Below are 21691 nucleotides of genomic sequence, written 5' to 3'. Positions count from 1 at the left end.
TGCACTCAATAAATACCAGTGTCGATTGAGGAGGAGAGCGGCCACGCGTCTCCGCTTTGCTGCTCAGTGATAATAATAGTGACGATGGTATTTGTTAAGCGCTTAGTATGTGCCGGGCACAGTACTAAGCGCCGGGGTGGGCACAAACAAACTGGGTTGGATCCAGTCCCTGGCCCGCATGGGGCTCACAGTCTCGATCCCCATTCTACAGAGGAAGTAACCGAGGCACAGAGAAATGAAGCGACTCGCCCACGGTCTCACACAGCAGACATGCCGAGCTGTCCACTCCAAGCGCTTAGTACAATGCTCTACGCCTAGCAAGCGCTCGATAAATACTATAGAATGAATGACACGCGGCGGAGCCGGGATCAGAACCCACGGCCTTCTGACTCCCAGGCCCGGGCTCCATCTTACCTGCCCTCAAAATGAAGAGATGACTCTCCAACCACACAGAAAAGACTTTCCTTACAAAAGACTTTATTTGTCACCAAGAATTCAACGGTCATCATCTCTGGGTCAGGTCGCTGGCTATTGGTCTCCGAGAACCCAAGGTGGTAACGGGCCCTTTCGAATTTTTCGCCACTGCCTCTCTCCACCTTGACGGGGTCAGACCCCAGGGAGAACCTCTGGCGGGGGAAAGGACCAGGTTCCGCTCTGGCGTGGACGAGTCCGAGCCGGGGTCCCTGGCGTCCCCGGCCCCGGGGCCATTTTGGCTCAGGCCTGGGCTCTGCTCCACTGGCTCTTCCGACTTCTGATGCCCGTTTAAACCAAAAATAACCAAAAACTCACTTATCTCCGCCATACTGAACTCAGACCAGGGAGGGAGCGACAATTTGCCTTTCCAAGCACCTTGACGTCATCCAAACTCAGGGCTACAGCTGCAGTTCCCTTTCACGGGGTCAGAAGAGGAGGGTAACTAAAAAGAACAGAAATTCTGCCTGATGGAAATGCACATTTCGTGTCTCTTTCTCTCGGGGGCTGCCTGGTCGGCCTCATTTTTGCAACGAGCGGCTCTGACCGAAGGGGACAAAGATTGCGAGGCAGGAATACGAGATGCCATTAAACGTGCTGACGTTACTCTTAAACGGTACCGAAATCTTAACCACCGTGATCGGCTAGAGATCGTTATTCCCTTCCCTATTGTACGAATCAATGGGAAGAATCATCATTCTGTCCTGTAAAGTTGATGGGACGCCGACTTGGGCATCCTTACCGACACCCGGCCTCGACCGCTCCGGCTCCTGGGGCCGCCGGGAGGGACAGGGAAGTGTTCGAATCGCTCCTGGCGGTAATGAACGCGGCCCAGGAGGGGACGTGATGGGATGAAAACATTCCCTTCTGCTTCCAACACACCCATCTCTCCGGCCAAGACGTCCCAGTCTACTCTGATCACCTGCTCAACCCGTCCGCTGTCACGCTCCGGTCAAGCCAACGCCTGCTCCCGGGACCGCGCCAAGCTGGAACAAAAGAACCCACGGAGAGCGCGGGCTAAGGCAAGGGGAGATTACAGTTACGGGGCAGGGGTGGCTTTCCGATTGCCCCCCCCTTCTTTCTTCAGGTGAGCCAATTCTGCCCTGTCCTGTCCTGTCGTCCCTGGAGGATGTCCCCGAAAGATCGCATGACCTCTACTTGGTTAGTTGGCCTTGGATTTTGATGGAGGTGGTTTTTCATGGGCACTTGGGAGGTTCCTGCTTAGAACCAGTTGAGGGGTGGGAGGTACGTCCCAATCCCGAGGGACACGATGCCTCTCCATCTCGGACAAGCGACTTACCCGTGACCGGTTCCGCGGGGATCCTCCTCGGGCAGAGAGAGGCCCCCCAACCCAGACACGTCTTCTTGGCAAAATGGCGGCAGACGCTTCGTTTTCAATCGCCTCCCCCTCCCAAATCTAAGTGTTACCAGTCCACTGATTAATCATTTTTTTAGAGGATCACCTGAAGGCTTTTGGTTCGTCTGAGCCTGTACGGGGGTGGATTTTTGGCTTTGGGATCGCCGTCACCTGACCCGTCAGAGAGACTAGCCGACCGACAGCTGCCGTCCAGGGCTACCGTTGCGCTCTCCTCCCTGCCAGCCCGTTCGGGCGCCGCCCACTAGCTGAGGGACGCGAAGACCACGCTAGAGCTTTCAAAGTCCAACACGCTCCCCCGTCGACCTGAGGGACGTACCGGCTCGCGGCTTCCCCGGGGGGAGGCTCCGGGGCCGGCCCCTCTCTCTGCCTCTTGTCGCGGTGGCCAGTTTGGGAATCGTCCCGGACCGATTCAGGTCAGAGACGGAGGTCTCCACCGGGAGATCCCTCTCCCAAAACAACGCTTGCCTCGCGCCGGCCCGGGAGAATCGACGGAGGTCAGGCCGTCGATCCCCGTCCCTTGGGAAAGTCCTCCGGAGAGGACCGCGGCGTGGTTCGCTCCCGACGAGGGACGTCCGCGGTACCCTCCGCGGGGAGGGCTACCGGCCTCGACCCCCGGGTCCGGGGGGCTTCCGGGAGGTGGAGGGGTGTGGGGGGGGGGGTCTCCCCGGGAAGTGATTCAGGAGACGCGGTCCTGGGCCGGGCTCTCCCGGCAGAAGGCTACCAGCCTCTGGGCCGTCTGTGGACTGATGAGGCGCCCGTCCTCGAGTTCCTGGACGGTGGTCCTCAGCGAGGCGCGGAAGCGGCGTTCTCGGTCCAGGGCGCTGCGCAGGCTCTCCTTGGCCTCCTCCAGCTCGCTGACCACGTGGTCCAGCTGCCGCTTGAGTTTCTTCGGGCTGGCCATCACGCTGTAGCTGTGCTCCTGAAAGCAGAGCGGCGCGGACGGCCGTCGGGGCTGGGGCGGACGGCACGTTGGGCGACGCTCTCCCCGCCTCCGCGGCTTTTCCCTCCCCGCCCGGGGGGGGGGACGGGGTCAGGCCGGGAAGTCGATCGCCTCCCCGCCTCGCCCCGGAGCCCCATTTCTAGACTAGGCCTTGAGAAACAGCGTAGCCTAGTGGGTAGAGCCCGGGCCTGGGAGTCAGAAGGACCTGAGTTCGAATCCCGGCTCCGCCACTTGTCTGCTGGGGGACCGTGGGCAGAATCGGCACTGTGCTCATTTGTATCTATTATTTATTCCCCTATTAATTTTGTCAATGAGGTGTACGTCCCCTTGATCGTGACAATGTTGTCTCGTTTTTGTTTCGTTCTGTTTTGCTCTGCCGCCCGTCTCCCCCGATTAGACTGTGAGCCCGTCATCGGGCAGGGATGGTCTCTATCTGTTGTCGGATTGTCCATTCCAAGCGCTTAGTACAGTGCTCTGCACATAGTAAGCGCTCAATAAATACTATTGATTGAATGAATGAAGGTCATTTCACTCTGTAGCTCTGCCACTTGTCTGCAGTGTGATCTTGGTTTCTCTGTGCCTCAGCTTCCTCATCTGTAAAATGGGGATTAAAACTATGAGCCCCATGTGGGTCAGGGACTGGATCCAACTCGATGACCTTGTATCTACCCCAGCGCTTAGAACAGTGCTTGACACATAGTAAGCGCTTCACAAATACCATTATTATCATTCTTGTTGCCTCGGTTCCCTCATCTGTAAAATGGGGATTAAGACCAAAATGGGGATGAAGTGGGACATGCCCTGTATCCAACCTGATCAGCTTGTATTTACCCCAGTGTTTAGTACAGTGCCTGGCACACAGTCAGCACTTAATAACGCTAAAAAAAAAAAGAGTGGGAGCATAAATGAGAATTTTCCATCCATTCAAACGAAACCTAACTGGCATTATTATATTTAATCCCTACAGCAGTCCTTCCGCACGCCAACACGTCCTTCCGACAATCCCGAGCAATACTGATGCTGCCAGATCCTTTTGTTCTAAAAAAAAAAAAAAGCTGCCAAAACGAGGACTCAATCAATGGTACTAAGCAACGTGGCTCAGTGGAAAGAGCCCGGGCTTGGGAGTCAGAGGACGTGGGTTCGAATCCCGGATCCGCCACCCGTCTGCTATGTAACTTTGGGGCAAGCCATTTACCTTCTCTGGGCCTCAATTACCTCATCTGTAAAATGGGGATGAAGACTGTGAGCCCCACGTGGGACAACCTGATCACCTTGTTTTAACCCAGTGCTCAGAACGGTACTTGGGACATAATAAGTGCTGAACACATTCCATAATTATTATTATTACTTATCGGGCACTTACTGTGTGCAGAACACTGTACTAAGCACTCGGGAGAGTACAGTACGATAGAGTCGGTTGACACGTTCCTTGTCCTCGAGGAGTTTACAGTCTACCGGGGGAGACGGACGTGAAGATAAATTACCCTATTTTTTTTGTTAATGAAATGTACATCGCCTTAATTCTATTTATTTGCTATTGTTTTAATGAGATGTTCATCCCCTCGATTCTATTTATCGCTATCGTTCTTGTCTGTCCGTCTCCCCCGATTAGACTGTCAGCCCGTCAGAGGGCCGGGACTGTCTCTATCTCTTACCGATCTGTCCATTCCAAGCGCTTAGTCCAGTGCTCTGCACATAGTAAGCGCTCAATAAATACTATTGAATGAATGAATGAATAAATGAGAGACGGGGGAATCCAAGTCCTGTTCTCCAGGGTCAGCCAAAGGGGAGAAGGCCGTGCTTTGAAAAAAAATAATAATGATAATAATAACAACACTTGGTAGGCGCTTACTATGTGCCAAGCGCTGGGTTGGATACAAATAAACCGGGTTGAACACAGTCCCTGTCCCACATGGGGCTCACAGTCTTTATTCCCATCTTACAGATGAGGGAACTGAGGCGTAGAGAAGTGAAATGACTTGCCCAAGCTCACACAGCATTTTTATTTTTATTTTGAAGTCAGTAACAGACCTACGACATATTTGGATTTTAGCTCTTCAGCAGTGCAGGTAAAAAATAAAAATATTCTCTGACCCTATCAAGTGCAGAGGCCAGTGAGGCCAGTAAAATCTTCCATAAAAACTATTATGACTAGAATTAGTTGGCAGGAGTTGAGCAGAGGCGGGGCAGGTGAGGCCGGTGTGAGCAGGGACTGTCTCTGATTGTTGTCCAATTGTGTTCAAGCGCTTAGCAGAGTGCTCTGCACACGGTAAGCGCTCCATAAATGCAGCTGAATGAATGAAGGGGCAGAGCTGGAATCAGAACCCAGGTCCCTCTGACTTCCGGGCCCGGGCTCTAGCCGCTAGGCCACGCTTCTTCCCCAGACGCCGAGCGAGTGTACTTACGAAGACGAACTGCGACCGGAATTCTTGGAGGCGGGAGGCGGCGCCGGCCAGCTGGAGGGGAGGCTCCGCCATCGGAAGGGCTTTGGGGGCCAATTTCTTCTTGCGGTGCGGCTTTTCTCGCCTCCCCTGTCGCACGACCAACGGCCCAAGCGGTCAAGTCCACCCCCGGCCGACGGACCGTTCGCTTCTCATCCCTCGTCCCACCCCGCGCCCTCGGTCTGGCCCCTCATCCGATCCCACGCCCGCGTCCTCGGCCCCGACTCCTCTACCTCAGCGCCCGCCCCCCGAGCCGGTCGGTAATCCGGGCCTCGGGAAGGCCGGCGGGCCTCTCTCGCCCACTCTTTCTCTCTTGCTCAAGTCTCCCGAGTCTTCTCCGGATGGACTCGCTACCCGAAAATAATAATATTGGTATTTGTTAAGCGCTTACTACGTCCTGAGCACCGCTCTAAGCGCTGGGGTAGATACGGGGTCATCGGGTTGTCCCACGTGAGACTCACCGTCTCAATCCCCGTTTTCCAGATGAGGGAACTGAGGCACCGAGAAGGGAAGTGACTTGTCCAAAGTCACACAGCAGACGTGGTGGAGCCGGGATTAGAACCCGTGATTGAATCCACCGCTTAAGACGGTGCTGTACCTAGAGTAAGCGCTTAATACACGCTACTCCCATCGACCGACCGGTCGTATTTATCGATCACGCATCGTGTGCGGAGCCCTGCGTAAAGCGCTTGGGAGAGGCCAATATCGGGAACTACTCCTGTAACCGCTCCCAGACTCTGCTGGGAAATTGTTTTAAATCACGGAACCTGGGTGTTGTGGGAACGACGTTTTCCTACTGGAAATCGCCGACGGCCCCCTGAGGCGTCCAGGGATGGTTAAAATCCGGCAGGTCGTCGACGACGGGGGAGCCCGTGTTTCGCCCATCCGCCCCCTTCCTCGCCGGGCGGTCAGACGACTCGCCGTCAGGCCGGAGTGGGGAACGGAGACCAACCTGTAAGTGAGGTGGGAAATCGAAGACGGACGGCACCACCCCGGGTTTGAGTTTGACGTTGGGCGCGCTGCGGTCAAAATCGGCCTTCTCGAAGTGCCTCGAACACAACACGTCTCCCTTCTTGGGCTCCCAGATGCCAGCCGCGTTCACGTCCAGACGCTTCATGGCCAAGACCCACTTCCTCTTGGCTTTCTCGTCGGTGGGGAATCTAGGAGAGTCAAGGAGAAGGAGGATCCCGTCAATCGCCTCGTCCACTGAGGCCGGACCGGAATTAGGATTGCCCTGCCGACATTTTTCTAAATCGACGGCTGGATTCGGGGTGCTCGGAATTGGGTCACTCTCCGAGGCCAGAGGGCGGGACTTCTGAGTCGCCGGCGTCCTCTTCCCTATTTACTGAGCGTCTTTGCTGGGTACGGTCGCCGGTGCTGGGTCCCTTCCGGGTGGCAGAAGGCTCTGGGTTCTAATCCCGGGAGCACTCTGCCAAGGCTGGTGCCCAACCGAGGAATGGCAAGCTTGAACAACACCCCCCGGGCCACGCTGTCGGGGGGTGGAATCATCATCATGTGGGTATTTGTTAAGCGCTTACTATGTGCAGAGCACCGTTCTAAGCGCTGGGAGAGATACGGGGGAATCAGGTTGTCCCACGTGAGGCTCACGGTCTTCATCCCCATTTTACAGATGAGGTCACTGAGGCCCAGGGAAGTGAAGTGACTTGCCCACAGTCACACAGCTGACAAGCGGCAGAGTCGGGCTTTTGGAGAGATGCCCGCTTGGGGCTACAGGTCGGATGCCACCGTCTTCACCAGCCACCCTCCCTCTGCCCCCTGGTGCGGCGGGTGGCACCAAGCTTTAAGGAAAAAATAAAAAATAAAACAGGACAGAGAAAGGGGACATGATGAAAATGGTATCTAAGCCCTTGCTAATCATCCACTCGCTCCATCGATCGCATTTATTGAGCACTTCCTATGTGCAGAGCACCTATGCCAAGCATTGTTCTAAGCGCTAGGGTTGGTATAAGATCAGTCAACCAATGGTACTATGGGCAGAGCACTGTAAAAATTGTGGTATTTGTTAAGCGCTCACTATGTGCAAAGCACTGTTCTAAGCGCTGGGAGATACAAGGTGATCAGTTTGTCCCACGTGGGGCTCCCAGTTTTAATCCCCATTTGACAGATGAGGTAACTGAGGCACAGAGAATAATAATATTGGTATTTGTTAAGCGCTTACTATGTGCAGAGTACTGTTCTAAGCGCTGGGGGAGAGACAGGGTCATCAGGTTGCCCCACGTGGGGCTCACAGTTAATCCCCATTTTACAGATGAGGTAACTGAGGCCCAGAGAAGTGAAGTGACTTGCCCACGGTCACACAGCTGACTAGCGGCGGAGCTGGGATTAGAACCCGTGACCTCTGGCTTCCAAGCCTGCGCTCTTTCCACTGAGCCACGCTGCTGTAGTAAGCGCTCGGGAGAGTACGGTACGGCAGAATGAGCAGACACATTCCCCGCCCACAACGAGCGTACGGGGCAGAAGGATAATCGGGTTGGACACAATCACTGTCCCTCATAATGATAATAATAATGTTGGTATTTGTTAAGCTCCTCACGAGCTCCTCATGAGCTCACAGGGATTGCTAAGCGCTTACTCTGGGCCAGGCACCGTACTAAGCGCCGGAGTGGATACAAGCACGTCGGGTTGGACCCGGTCCCTGTCCCACGCGGGGCTCCCCATCCGAATCTCCATTTTCCAGGCGAGATAACGGAGGCCCAGAGAAGTGAAGCGACTTGCCCAGGGTCACGCAGCAGACAAGTGGAGGAGCCGGGCCGGGCTTCTCTCCCAGCCCCGAGAGTTAGGGAGATCAGTTTGGCTTTCGGCAGGGAGGAGATGCCAGGGGCGAGAGGACTTGCTCCTCCTTACTTCCCAGGGAAATGGGCTCATGGATGAGGCGTCGCGGACGCCTCGGATGAGAAGCGGCGTGGCTCTGTGGCAAGAGCCAGGGCTTGGGAGTCAGAGGTCCTGGGTTCGAATCCCAGGATTCTATTTATTGTGATTATGTTGTCTTGTTTTTGTCCGTCTGTCTCCCCCGATTAGACTGTGAGCCCGTCAGTGGGCAGGGATGGTCTCTATCTGTTGCCAAACTGTCCATTAATGTTGGTATTTGTTAAGCGCTTACTATGTGCAGAGCACTGTTCTAAGCGCTAGGGTAGACATAGGGGAATCAAGTCGTCCCACGTGGGGCTCACAGTCTTCATCCCCATTTTACAGATGAGGGAACTGAGGCCCAGAGAAGTGAAGTGACTTGCCCACAGTCACACAGCTGACAAGCGGCGGAGCCGGGATTTGAACCCATGACCTCTGACTCCAAAGCCCGGGCTCTTTCCACTGGGCCACGCTGTCCGTTCCAAGCGCTTACTACAGCGCTCCGCACATAGTAAGCGCTCAATAAATACGACTGAACAAATGAAATCCCGGCTCAGCCGCTTGTCGGCTGTGTGACTCGGGGCGAGTCACTTCACTTCCCTGTGCCTCAGTGACCTCACCTGGAAAATGGGGATGAAGACCGTGAGCCCCACGCGGGGCAACCCGATCACCTCGTATCCTCCCCGGCGCTTAGGACCGTGCTTTGCACCTAGTAAGCGCTTAACTGATGCCATCATTTTTATTATTCATTCATTCATTCAATAGTATTTATCGAGCGCTTACCGCGTGCAGAGCACGGTACTAAGCGCTCGGAATGAACGAGTCGGCAACAGATAGAGACGGTCCCTGCCGTTGGACGGGCGCACGGTCTGATCGGGGGAGACGGACTGGCAATAAATAGAGTCAAGGGGAAGAGCATCTCGTAAAAACAATGGCGACTAAATAGAATCGAGGCGATGTACATTTCCTTAACAAAATAAATAGGGTAATGAAAATATTATCAGGTCCTTGCGACTCCCTGGCCCCGGCGCTACCCACTAGGCCACACTGGTACATATCAAGCGCGGAGCCCGGCACGTGTAGCGTACAACGGAGTTGGCGGACGCGTCCCCAAGGAGGTGGGTCTGTCCCCTTCCCGCTTCGCTCCGAGGGAAAGGCGCTCCACAATCTCCCGGACCAAAGCGCAAAGATCCCGGCCGAGATCCCGGCTCCGAACTGGAGTTCGGGACACGCGGGAGCGAGGGGCAGGGCGGTCAGCTCCGTCCGACGCCTTACACGTGGAACGTCAGGCCTTTCAACTTGGAATTCGGCAGGCAGCGGGAAGCACATCCGACGGCCGAACAGCATTTCACCATCCTTCTGGCAACTCTCCACGGGGCTGAAGGGAAATTCAGAGGGGAGAAAACGGATTAATAATGTCACCATCCTTCTAGCAACTCTCCGCGGGGCTGAAGGGAAATGCAGAGGGGAGACAACGGATTAATAATCATAAGGTTGGGCTTTGTTAAGCGCCTACTCTGTGCGGAGCGCTGTTCTAAGCGCCCGGGGGAGATCCAAGGTCACCGGGTCGTCCCACGTGAGGCTCGCAGTTCATCCCCATTTGACAGATGAGGTCACTGAGGCACCGAGAAGTGGCACCTAGTAAGCACTTGAAAGAGCCTGGGCTTGGGAGTCAAGAGTTCGAATCCCCGCTCTGCCCCTCGTCAGCTGTGTGACTGTGGGCCAGTCCCTTCGCTTCTCTGGGCCTCAGTTCCCTCATCTGTCAAATGGGGATGAGCTGGGAGCCTCACGTGGGACCACCTGGTGACCCTGGATCTCCCCCAGCGCTTAGAACAGTGCTCTGCACATAGTAGGCGCTTCCCAAATACCACTATTATTAAATATTATCATTATTATCGTTCCCTGGGCCTCAGTGGCCTCCTCTGTCAAATGGGGATGAAGCCAGGGAGCCCCCCCCGTGGGACCACCTGAGGTCCCCGTATCTCCCCCAGCGCTCAGCACAGTGCTTGGCACGTAGTAAGCGCTCCCCAAATCCCCCCATCATGCTGGTTAAGAGCTACCGTAATTATCGCAGTAGCCGCCCCCCCCAAAAACAGCACCGTCCCGCTTCTGATGAGATACCATAATTATGGTAGTAGCCGCGTCCCCTCCCCGTTGCTAAGCACCCAAGCGGGGGGGAGGGAGGGGGCTCCCCGCGCAGGCGCAGAGGCCTCCGCGTCCGGGCCCGCCCCCTGGCGGCCGCTGGGGGAGGAGGCCGGGGGTCGCGAGGGGGAGGCGGGCGTTACCCGGGCAGGGGGGAGGCGGCAGGAGCAGGGCCGGCGGCGCCTTCGGGGCTCCACTTCCGCCCCCGGGACCGGACGTCCGGTTGCCCCGCGTCACGTGGGCCGGCTCGGCCAATGGGCGCGCCGGGCGGGCGCCTGCGCGCGCCGGGCCGGGAGGATGGCGGCGGCCGCGCAAGATGGCGGCCCCGGCCGGGGCCCCGCGCCCCCCCGCCCGCCTCCCGGCGCCCGCGGCTGCCGCCACTATGAGCGCGGCTGCCTCCTCAAGGTGACGGGCGGGGCAGGACCGGGCGAGGGCGGCCTCCCCCGCCTCCCCCCTCCTGCTCCTGACATAACCAGAATCACCCCCTTGGGCAAGCGCTCGCTCGGTGCCCAGCACTGTGCTAAGCGCTGGGGGACGTAGGAGGCGATGAGGTTGGCCCCCGTGGGGCTCCCGGGCTTCCTCCCCATTTCACAGAGGGGGGGGAACTGAGGCCCTGAAAGCAATAATGATAATGGGGTTGGTGAAGCGCTTACTATGTGCCCAGCGCTGGGGGAGATGCCAGATCATCAGGTCGGCCCCCGTGGGGCCCCCTGGCTTCCTCCCCATTTCACAGAGGAGGGAACCGAGGCCCTGAAAGCAATAATAATAATGGTATTGGTGAAGCGCCTACTCTGTGCCAAGCACTGTTCTAAGCGCTGGGGGAGATGCACAATCAGCAGGTCGGCCCCCGTGGGGCCCCCTGGCTTCACCCCCATTTGACAGAGGAGGGGACTGAGGCACAGAAAGCAATAATAATAATGGTATTGGTGAAGCGCTTACTAGGTGCCGAGCGCTGGGGGAGGGAGAAGGTGATGAGGTTGGCCCCCGTGGGGCTCCCTGGCTTCCTCCCCATTTGACAGAGGAGGGGAGTGAGGCCCAGAGAACAAAAATAACAATAATGATGGTATTTGTGAAGCATTCACTCTGTGCCCAGCACTGTGCCAAGCGCTGGGGGAGACGCAAAATCATCAGGTTGGCCCCCGTGGGGCTCCCTGGCATCCTCCCCATTTCACAGAGGAGGGAACTGAGCCCCTGAAAGCAATAATAAGGACGGTGTTTGTGAAGCGCTCACTCTGTGCCGAGCACTGTGCCAAGCGCTGGGGGAGGGAGAAGGTGATGAGGTTGGCCCCCGTGGGGCTCCCTGGCTTCCTCCCCATTTGACAGAGGAGGGGAGTGAGGCCCAGAGAAGAATAATAATAACGATGGTATTTGTCAAGCGCTTACTTGGTGCTAAGCTTTGGAAGAGGTAGGAGGTAGAAAATCATAGCCTTTCTCTCCCCCCCCCCCCCCCCCCCCCGAGAATGACCCGTTTGTTCTAATTTTCTTAAAAGTCCTGTTGTTTTTGGGGCAGGCTCCCTGCTGCGAGAAACTTTACATCTGCCGCCTGTGCCACGACAGCGAAGAAGACCATCAGCTGGATCGTTTTCAAGTGAAAGAAGTGCAGTGCGCCAGCTGCGAAAAACTCCAACAGGTCAGTGGCCCGGGCAGGTTTCTGTCCTTGGAAGGTTTTTTGTTTTTGAAAAGAATCCCGACCTCAAAAGGCCGAGTTTAGGCCGGGGAGGGGCGGTTTTAGGAGATCTCTGAACTTGCAGAAGGCTTCGGGCCGGCAAACCATCGAAAAGAACCGACTGACGTTGCCCCGGGATGTCGGCGAAAGATGTGCCTCGAAACGTTTCGAGAGATTTCCCCCTCCCCGTTATTTACACCACGCCTGGCTTCCCTACAGGCTCGTCAGAGTTGCGAAGATTGCGGCGCCTTGTTCGGAGAATATTACTGCCACATCTGCCACCTGTTTGACAAAGACAAGAAGCAGTACCACTGTGAGGAGTGTGGGATCTGTAGGTAACGTGTGTGCTTTTTCTCCGGATTTGTTGGCGTGGCGTCATTTTCGGCAGGGGCCTCTGATCAGTTCCAAGTCGGTAGAGTGACAGTTCTACCCGCCGGGGTAGATCCGGGGCGATCGGATCGGGTCCGGGCCCGTGTCCCACCCAGGCTCGAAATCCAGAGGTCTCTCGGTTTGGGGTGAAGACGCCAGATGGGAAAAAATCCATAAAAAGTCAGGTGGGCTCATTCATTCATTCAATAGTACTTATTGAGCGCTTACTATGTGCAGAGCACTGGACCAAGCACTTGGAATGGACAGTTCGGCAAGAGATGGAGACCATCCCTGCCCAGTGACGGGCTCAGGGTCTGAATTCCTGCGCGAGGTCTAATTTCGACTAGCTCGGGATCGTGACGGGCCAGGCGGAATGAGAAGCAGAGTGGGATGGTGGAAAGAGCACGGGCCTGGGAGTCAGAGGACCTGGGTTCTAATCCCAGCTCTGCCACTTGTCTGCCGGGTGACCTAGGGCAAGTCCCTTAATTTCCCTGCGCCTCAGTTCTCTCGTCTATAAAACGGGGATTAGACTGGGAGCCCCAAGAGGGACTTGGCCGTTGGCCAACTTGATTAACTTGGACCTAGCCCAGCGCTGAATACAGTGCCGGGCATATACTAAGCGCTTAATAAATGCCATTAAACGAACAAACCGACCAATAAAGACTGATTTCCGTGAACTTGCCTCGGACATCCGCTTGGCAGTGGCTCCGTCCCTTTGTCAGCCAGTCAGTCGTGTTGACTGAGCACTTCCTGTGTGCATTCGTTCACTCAGTCGTATTTATCGAGCGCTTACTGTGTGCAGAGCACTGTACTAAGCGCTTGGAAAGTACAACTCGGCAACAGATAGAGACAGTCCCTGCCCGGCAACGGGCTCACAGTCTAGAAGGGGGGAGACAGACAACAAAACAAGTAATAATAATAATGTTGGTATTTGTTAAGCGCTTACTATGTGCAGAGCACTATTCTAAGCGCTGGGGTAGACACAAGGGAATCAGATTTTCCCACGTGGGGCTCACAGTCTTCATCCCCATTTTACAGACGAGGGAACTGAGGCACAGAGAAGTTAAGTGACTCGCCCACAGTCACACAACTGACAGGTGGCAGAACCGGGATTCGAACCCATGACCTCCGACTCCAAAGCCCATGTTCTTTCCACTGAGCCACGCTGCCTCTCCAAGTAGACAGGCATCAATAGCATCAAAACAGATAAATAAAATTATAAATATATATGTAGCATTATTAAAATAGAGTAATAAATGTGTCTATATAAATAATAAATATGTCTCTATATAAATATCAGAATAATAAATATGTCTACTATTCAGAATAATAAATAGGTCTATATATAGACATATTCAGAATAATAAATAGGTCTACATATAGACCTATTTATTATTCTTTATCTTTTATTCTTTATTATATGTTATTATTATTGATATATACACACGTATATACCGTTCTAAGTCACTTCGCTTCCCTGGGCCTCAGTCCCCTCATCGGCAAAATGGGGATTTAGACCGTGAGCCCCGTGCGAGACAGGGACAGTGTCCAACCTGACCAGCTTGCATCTACCCCAGGGCTTAGAACAGAGTAAGCGCTTAACAAATACCATTAAAAAAACCCACAAAAAAACCCCCGGTAGGTCACTCTTCCCCTCCCTCGGCCAAGGGAACGCTGCATGGCTTCGCTCAGGACACTAACGCTGCCCAGCTGTAAAGGCGCAGCTCCGTAACGGGCGGAAATGGGATGTCCTTTTCATTCATTCATTCAGTAGTATTTATTGAGCGCTTACTTTGTGCAGAGCACTGTACTAAGCGCTTGGGATGAACAAGTCGGCAACAGATAGAGACGGTCCCCGCCGTCTGACGGGCTCACGGTCTACTCGGGGGAGACGGACAGACGAGAACGATGGCGATAAATAGAGTCGAGGGGAAGAACATCTCGTAAAAACCGATGGCAACTAAATTCCTTCGTTCGATAGTACTTATTGAGCGCTTACTATGTTCAGAGGACTGTAATAAGCACTTGATTTGCCAGTGTGACAATGTGGATACAGTGGTTTTTGTTTGGTTACCCCAGCCCCTCCACTCAGACCACACAAAGGCTCCCCGGGCTGGGGAGTCAGAAGGTCATTCAGTCGTAATAATAATAATAACAATGTTGGTATTTGTTAAGCGCTTACTATGTGCCGAGCACCGTTCTAAGCGCCGGGGTAGACACAGGGGAATCAGGTTGTCCCACGTGGGGCTCACGGTCTTAATCCCCATTTTACAGATGAGGGAACTGAGGCACCGAGAAGTTGAGTGACTCGCCCAAAGTCACACAGCCGACAAGTGGCCGAGCCGGAATTCGAACCCATGACCTCTGACTCCAAAGCCCGGGCTCTTTCCACGGAGCCACGCCGCTTCTCTACTGAGCGCCTCCTGTGTGCAGAGCACTGTAGTAAGTGCTTGGAAAGTACAATTCAGCGGCAGAGAGACGGTCCCGGCCCACAACGGGCTCACAGTCTAATCCCGGCTCTGCCTCTCGTCTGCTGTGTGGCCTTAGGCAAGTCGCTGCGCTTCCCTGTGCCTCGGTTACCTCGACTCTAAAATGGGGATTCAGACTGTGAGCCCCATGTGGGACAGGGACCGGGTCCGACTTGATTTGCTTGAGTCCACCCCAGTGCTTAGTACAGTGCCTGGCACCCAGTAAGCGCTTAACAAGTACCGTGATCATCATGATTATTATTTTCCTGGATGAGCGGGGCTCTAGACTCAGCCAGCCAGCCTTGGATCTGGGATGTTTGGGATGAATCCGGGGAGCGAGCGGGTGGCGCGTCATAAACGTCTCCTCAGACTTGAAAGTCAAGACGTTGCCCGTTTTAATCGCAACTTGTCAAGGAGTGGCGCTTTTTGAGTGCCTACTGTGTGCACGGCACTGGAGTGAGTGCCTGGGACAGCGTGTAGTACGGCAGAGCTGGGAGAAGCAACGTGGCACAGTGGAAAGAGCCCGGGCCTGGGAGTCAGAGGTCCTGGGTTCCAATCCCGGCTCTTGTCAGCTGTGTGACTTGGGGCCGATCACTTCTCTGGGCCTCAGTTCCCTCATCTGTAAAATGGGGATTAACTGTGAGCCTCACGTGGGACGCCCTGATGATCCCGTATCTCCCCCAGCGCTTAGAACCGTGCTCTGCACGTAGTAAGCCCTTAAATACCAACATTATTATTAAGACATGTTCCCTGACCACAAGGAGCGTACTCATTGCTCTAAATAAATAGATTCTGGCTACGTACATTAGCGCTGTGGGGCGGAGAGTGGGGCGATCCAGATGCAGAGGCGAAGCAGAAGGGAGAAGCAGCGTGGGCTAGTGGAGAGAGCACGGAGCTGGGAGACAGAAGGACCTGGGTTCTAATTCCGGCTCCACCACGTGTCGGCCGGGTGACCCTCGGCGAGCCGCTTCGCTTCTCTGTGCCCCAGCTGCCTCATCTGGAGAGCGTTGATCGATGCTGCGGGCCCCACGTGGGTCACGGACTCCGTCCGACCCGATTAGCGTGTATCTCCCCCAGCGCTTAGCCCCGTGCTTGACACCTAGTAAGGGCTCCGTAAAAGCCGTTGTTGTTATTATTCGACGGGCCTACCTGTCCCGAGAATTCAGTAAGGAGAAACCTAATCTCTTCCCGAATGTTCGTCTCTCTTTAGGATCGGTCCCAAGGAGGAGTTTTTCCACTGCTCCAAGTGCAACCTCTGCCTAGCTCTGAGCCTCCAAGGGAAGCACAAGGTGGGTTTGTCCGGCGGGGTGGGGGCGGGGAGGGGCCCCGCGTAGGCCCGGTCCTCGGCTCCCTCCTCAGAGGCCCGGATTTTAAAAATGCCTGCCCAGCTCCCCCGGAACACGACCTCGACTTCTCTTTCCACGGGGTCCGCTCCAGGTTTGGCTCTCGGGGGCCTTAGGTTGTGGCCCTTTTGAAACGGAAGGCGTGCTGTCTTTCGGGGCCGCCCAGTTCGGTCAATCAATCGGTGGGATTTCCGGAGCCCTCACCGGGTGCCGAGCGCTGTACCGAGCGCTTGGGAGAGTCCAGTGGGGGTCGGACCGATAGAGTCACGTCCCGGCCGCCCGCCCGTAGGGGCCGGTTGACGTTTTCCCGTTCCCAGCGGAGGCGACGGGAGTGGAGAGGACTCTCTGGGGAATCTCATCTCTGACCGAGGCAGGAGGGGAGCCCTCGTGGGAATTCCCAGACGCCGCCCCCATCTCGGAGGGTTCGAATCCCGACTCTGCCCCTCGTCAGCTGCGTGACTGTGGGCGAGTCGCTTCACTTCTCCGGGCCTCAGTTACCTCATCTGGAAAATGGGGATTAAGACCGTGAGCCTCACCTGGGACCACCTGGTGACCCTGTGTCTCCCCCAGCGCTTAGAACCGTGCTCTGCACAGAGTAAGCGCTTAACAGATACCGACGTTGTTATTATTAGTTTTCCGCGTCTCGTTGGCCGTCCCCGACGGTACCAGCTGGAGGGCTGTGTGGACGCGGGCGGAGTGTCCGTCCTCGGCGCCGGCCTTCGGGAGGGGAGCCAGCTGGGCCAGAGACGGCTGGGCCGTGGCTAGCGGGGAAGCAAGGGAAGATGCCGGCTCTTAGCCCCACGGGGGGCTTGCGGGGGTCCGTCAGGCAACTCCATTGTGCCCCCTTTAATGACCTCGGCTCACCTTGCCTCCTCTGATGACTGCCGGGCGTGTGAGCGAGCGAGCCGGTCCTCTCCCCCCCCCCGTGGGAACATCATTCGGGTTCTCAGTGAAACCCCCTCTCCCCGTTGGCCGGTGGAACTCAAATACTCATCGGGGTCTCTGATAAGATGTCTGTTTACTGTACCGTACTCTCCCTGGCGCGTAGGAGAGTGTTCTGCCCACAGTAAGCGCTCACTGAATACAGCTGAATGAATGAACGAACGAACTTCAGCATTTCCGTCGGGTTGGAAGCTAAAATGTAACGGACGGAGCCGTGACAGTCAGTCGATCACTGGTATTTATCGAGTGCTGACCGTGTGCAGAGCACTGTCGTAAGCGCCCGGGAGAGTACGATGCAACAGAGTTGGTAGACGTGTGCCCTGCCCGCGACGGGTTTTCAGTCGAGAGCGGGAGACAGACGTTAATATAGAGAAATGATTTGGGCAGGGGACAAGATAGATACAAGATAATCGGGTATCTTTGGTAGCTGCAAGATAATCGGGTTGGACACAGTCCCTAACCCACGTGGGGCTCCCGGTCTGAATCCCCATTTTACAGATGAGGGGACCGAGGCACGGAGAAGTGAAGGGAGTTGCCCAAGGTCGCACAGCTGACAAGTGGCGGTGCCGGGATTGGAACCCAGGTCCTTCTGACTCCCAGGCCCGGGCTCACTGCTTCTCAAGAATGGTATTCCGTAGCGCTTTTATTGCCAGAGTGCTCTCACATTAGTTCATTTCGGCCCTCATATCCACCCCGTGAGATTGGGAGAGCAGGCACGTATCCTACTGCCCATTTTACATATGGGGAAACTGGGGGACGGGGAAGTCCAAAGGACTCGCCCACAGTCACGCGGCCGGGAGACGGCACGGCTCGGCCCCGGCCCCCGGCCCTCCGGGTTCTAGACCGGTTCTCTGCCACATCACCGCACCGCTGGCTTAACCGATGCCGCAGTTATTAGAGGCGCCCCCCCGGGTAGGCAAGCCGGTCGCGTTCACGTCCGGGCTTCGCCGCTCTCATCCCGCCTCCGGCGGTTGTGTCTCTGCTTTGTAACCCGCAGTGCATCGAAAACGTGTCTCGGCAGAACTGTCCGATCTGTTTGGAGGTGAGTCCGAAGACTTGGGCGACGGGAGTTCTTTTTACTTGCCCGACCCGGGGCCTCCCGGGGACCCGCGGGCCCGGATCCGGGCTCCCTGGGTAATCTCCGGGCCCGGTCCGGCTCCCTTGCAGGACATCCACACGTCACGGGTCGTCGCTCACGTGCTGCCTTGCGGACACCTCCTGCACAGGTGCCGGGGCGGGGCGGGGGCCGGCCGGCGGGGGAGTCGGGGCGGGCGGGGGCTCCCTTTCCGTCTCCGGGGATGACGACGGATGCGCCTCTGTCTCCTTTCAGGACGTGTTACGAAGCTATGCTAAAGGAGTGAGTATCGCGCGGCTTTCCGTTCCCCGCTTTCTCCCCCGGGGCGATTTCCGCCGTCGGCCGCGTCGGCCCTGACCCCCGCGGGGATTTTCCGCTCCCTCCACGCCGGGGATGCCACCCTCGGGCCGGTTCGCCCGGTGCCACCGCCGAAAGATCTTTCATTTTTCTCTTTTCCCCCCCTCCCCTCCCAGGGGCTACAGATGTCCACTCTGCATGCACTCGGCTTTAGACATGAGTAGGTACTGGCGCCAGTTGGACGACGAAGTGGCCCAGACCCCAATGCCCACGGAGTATCAGAACATGACGGTGGAGGTACGTCCCGGGCCCCTCCGGGTCGGCGTTCGGGGCTCGGACCCGCCGACGGTCCGCGCGGTTGCCCCGTGACGCGAAGCGTTGCTCCGACGTGACGTTGGGCGGGCGCAGTGGGGGAGCCTGGGGCCGGTCCCCGGCCGGTGACCGGTCCGACACGGTCAGGAGGAGCCTCGGTTCGAACCGTCGCGGTGTCCCGAGTCCGCCCCCGGCGTCGTCACGCTCCCGAGGCCGGAACTTTCCCTCGTAGGAGGCTTCGTGGGTCACTGTGGTATTGGTTAACCGTGCTGTCTCTTAAGCGCTCACCACGCGCCGGGCAGCGTACTCGGCGTTGGGATGGGTACAGGCCGACCGGGTTGGACACGGTCTCAAACGACTGGCTCCAGAGGTGCCCCCTGTTCGATTTGAGGTGGGGGAGAGAAGGGGTCTTGAGAGAGGGCAGGCTTCGGCGATCTCAGAGGCCCAGAGAGCCGGTCTCTGGGGTCTTTTCTACCCCGACCGGAGGGTCTCGGGGCTTGTCAGAGACCGTCACCCCCCTTGTAGGATGCAACTCTTGAGGGAAATGCAGTGTGGCTCGGCTAACCCGGGGGGGAGCGGGTGGGCCTTCGCTGTCGAGCTCTCTGGAGAGAGAGAGAGATCTTCTGGGATGTCATTTAACGGTGACTCTCCTGTGTCGTCGCGATACAGCTCCCTGGCAGCACAGGTTTTCCAGTCGGACCTTGCCTTTTCGGGAATCAGTCGAGCGCTTATGTGCCGAGCACCGTACCAAGCGCTCTGGGGGAGGGTACAGCGCAACGGTTAGCAGACACGGTCCCTGGCCCTAACGAGCTTATGAGGCCGGGGGCGAAGGGGGAGGAAACCGGGGGGCGGGCTTAGCCGGCGTTCACGTCTCCTCTTGTCGGGTTCCCAGATTCTCTGCAACGACTGCAGCGCCCGGTCCACGGTCCAGTTCCACATCCTGGGCATGAAGTGTAAGAGCTGCGAGTCGTATAACACGGCCCAGGACGGAAGCTGCGGCAGTCCGCTCCAGCAGCAGTGACCGGACAGGACAGGGCAGGGCAGACGGGCGGCTCCACCTTTCCTCCGTCCCACAAGAAACCGTCCCCCGCCAGCCCGTCGCTCCGTCGGGTCACAAACTTCGCGTCGGTGTTCGTGTGTCCGTAGACGCGCCCGCTAAATAAAGTCCCATCCCAGCTCCTGAAGGGTCAGGATCCCGTGGAGGGGATTTCGGACTCTGTGGGTCGGTTGAGGGAAGACGGGGCCGGTCGAGGGGGGCTGCAGGAGGGCTACCCTTCCGGCCCCTTCGTCGGTCTCTCGTAGAGCTGTGCTTTTCTCGTGCTCGGGGCCTTGGGCTTTAAGAGCGGCGAGCCATAGGAGTAGAATCGATCTCGCCATTCCAGTCTAATTACCTCCACTTGAGAATGTTCCAGAGCGGTCCTTCCAATGCCGTACCCGTGCGTTTCGTTGTAGCTTACCCCAATAAAATTCTTCCAGACTCAACCCTCAACGTCAAGGCTTCTCCGGAGATGGTTGTAAATTTCCAACTGAATCGGGCCGAAACGTATTCGGATTAGGGTATTCATTTTCTTGGGGCTTTAGAGAAGAAAGTTGGACCGTTCAGCGGTCCGTCAGTCTTCTAATTTGGGGAGAATCAGATGAACTTTTCTAAAATTCGGGTCTCTGTTGTGCGTGCCTTTCCCACAGAGAGCGCCGTCTGCAGGGCAAGGGGCTCTTGGGCAAGGTCGTTTTGACCCCGGCGTTGCGTACGGCGAAGCGGACTTGGCATCCCTGTTCCCAACGGGCTCCCCGGCACGGGGGTCGGGGGTCCCGTTCCGTCCGAAATTGCTCTCGAGATCTCGGTCAGAGTCGTTCCCCGGAATGCGGCCTCTTGGTAGGGGAGGGGCTGGGTCTGCCGAACGGGTTGGAGTGGTTCAGGTTTGGGGGAGGAAGTGGGCGGACACACCAGAGAAAGGCAGAGAGGACTGACCTAAGTACGTAAACGCAGGCGCCCTCAGAGTCACACAGGTAGGGAAGGGACTGTGTCCCTCCTGAAGATGTTTTATCTACCCCGGTTCTTAGAGCTGGACACCTAAGCGCTTCACAAATACCATAAAAAGAAAAGTAAACGGTGTCCATCTTTACTGATCCAGGTGAATCGAAGCATACGACCGGGCTGTCAGTAAACAGAAATCTAGTAATCGTCTCTCGGAGAAATGAAACTCGGGAATGCCATTCCAAGTTTATTTCTGGTCTCTGCGAGTATGTGCTGGAGAGGGTTTTGCTGGATTTATTTCTTAGTTTCTCCTTGTCTGGATCCGTCCGGCCACAGATCCAAACCTCAGCTCGGGTCAGCCGTAGTCTCGCCTGGGCAACCGGGTTCAGGGAACTGGGTTCAAGCAGCACGGTCTGCTGGATGACGGTCTGGGAGCCAGGAGGCTCGGGTCCTAATCCCGGTTTTGCCGGTACCTCGCGACGGGGCCGTGGGCAACTCAGTAGAGGCAGGAGCACTTATTGAATGCCCGCTGGGTGCGGCGCACATTGGAAAATAGAAAACAGAGAGAGAGCACAGTCGCCGACCACGAAGCTCTTAGGCCACTGGGAATGTCGGATGTGAAAACGTTTGCCGGTAATCGAAATAACCGAATATTCCCTCTCTGGGCCTGTAAAATGGGAATACTGATACCCATCTCCCGGGGAGATCACGGGTGGGAAGGTGCTGAGGAAAAATAAGCATTCTTCAAATTTCAAAGCGGTAGTGGATGCCCGGAAGATCGCAGGAAGCGATGAACTGTCCCCGACCTTTTTCCCCACTTCGTCTGGAACGAGAGGTTAGAAACCGCTGCCTGTTCCACCGAGCCACGGTCTTGAAGTATCGGTAATTGTGGTCTTTGTTAAGTACTGTGTGCCGGACACTGTACTAAGCGCTGGTGGACCACTGTCCACCTCGAAGGTCGACGTGGTTCACGCCGAGGCACCGCTTGCCAAATCCTGAAGGCT

General features: G+C 56.5%; 2 protein-coding genes across 2 annotated transcripts; one reads left to right on the top strand and one right to left on the bottom strand.

Annotated features, from left to right (window-relative positions):
* Positions 1-457: 457 nt before the first annotated feature.
* THAP6 (THAP domain containing 6) lies at positions 458-10456 on the bottom strand. The gene is made up of 5 exons (XM_029073624.2): positions 10384-10456; positions 9374-9476; positions 6183-6390; positions 5195-5320; positions 458-2768 (listed from the first exon to the last, which is right to left on the bottom strand). Exons 2-5 carry the CDS (start codon positions 9451-9453, stop codon positions 2526-2528), a joined length of 657 nt encoding a protein of 218 aa, XP_028929457.1. The 5' UTR covers positions 9454-9476; positions 10384-10456; the 3' UTR covers positions 458-2525.
* A 76-nt stretch (positions 10457-10532) lies between these two features.
* On the top strand, positions 10533-20207 carry RCHY1 (ring finger and CHY zinc finger domain containing 1). Its single transcript, XM_029073630.2, has 9 exons — positions 10533-10645; positions 11751-11870; positions 12126-12241; positions 15954-16032; positions 18026-18070; positions 18196-18254; positions 18359-18385; positions 18577-18697; positions 19605-20207. Exons 1-9 carry the CDS (start codon positions 10538-10540, stop codon positions 19731-19733), a joined length of 804 nt encoding a protein of 267 aa, XP_028929463.1. The 5' UTR covers positions 10533-10537; the 3' UTR covers positions 19734-20207.
* Positions 20208-21691: the final 1484 nt, after the last annotated feature.

Source organism: Ornithorhynchus anatinus, chromosome 10 (genome assembly GCF_004115215.2).
Source record: "Ornithorhynchus anatinus isolate Pmale09 chromosome 10, mOrnAna1.pri.v4, whole genome shotgun sequence".
Lineage (NCBI taxonomy): Eukaryota > Metazoa > Chordata > Mammalia > Monotremata > Ornithorhynchidae > Ornithorhynchus > Ornithorhynchus anatinus.
Note: the sequence above shows the minus strand (reverse complement) of the source record. Positions and strands in the feature narration are given on the sequence as shown.

What these genes read in the sequence shown, in the direction of transcription:
- THAP6 (XM_029073624.2), bottom strand. Translation starts at nt 9,453, where the DNA reads ATGGTGAAATGCTGTTCGGCCGTCGGATGTGCTTCCCGCTGCCTGCCG. An exon ending in AAAGGCCTGACGTTCCACGT is followed by an intron (nt 6,391 to 9,373) that starts GTAAGGCGTCGG and finishes TGACTCTCCTAG; the next exon opens with ATTCCCCACCGACGAGAAAG. An exon ending in TCCGGTCGCAGTTCGTCTTC is followed by an intron (nt 2,769 to 5,194) that starts GTAAGTACACTC and finishes CTCTGCTTTCAG; the next exon opens with GAGCACAGCTACAGCGTGAT.
- RCHY1 (XM_029073630.2), top strand. Translation starts at nt 10,538, where the DNA reads ATGGCGGCGGCCGCGCAAGATGGCGGCCCCGGCCGGGGCCCCGCGCCC. An exon ending in GCTGCGAAAAACTCCAACAG is followed by an intron (nt 11,871 to 12,125) that starts GTCAGTGGCCCG and finishes GCTTCCCTACAG; the next exon opens with GCTCGTCAGAGTTGCGAAGA. An exon ending in GCCTCCAAGGGAAGCACAAG is followed by an intron (nt 16,033 to 18,025) that starts GTGGGTTTGTCC and finishes TGTAACCCGCAG; the next exon opens with TGCATCGAAAACGTGTCTCG.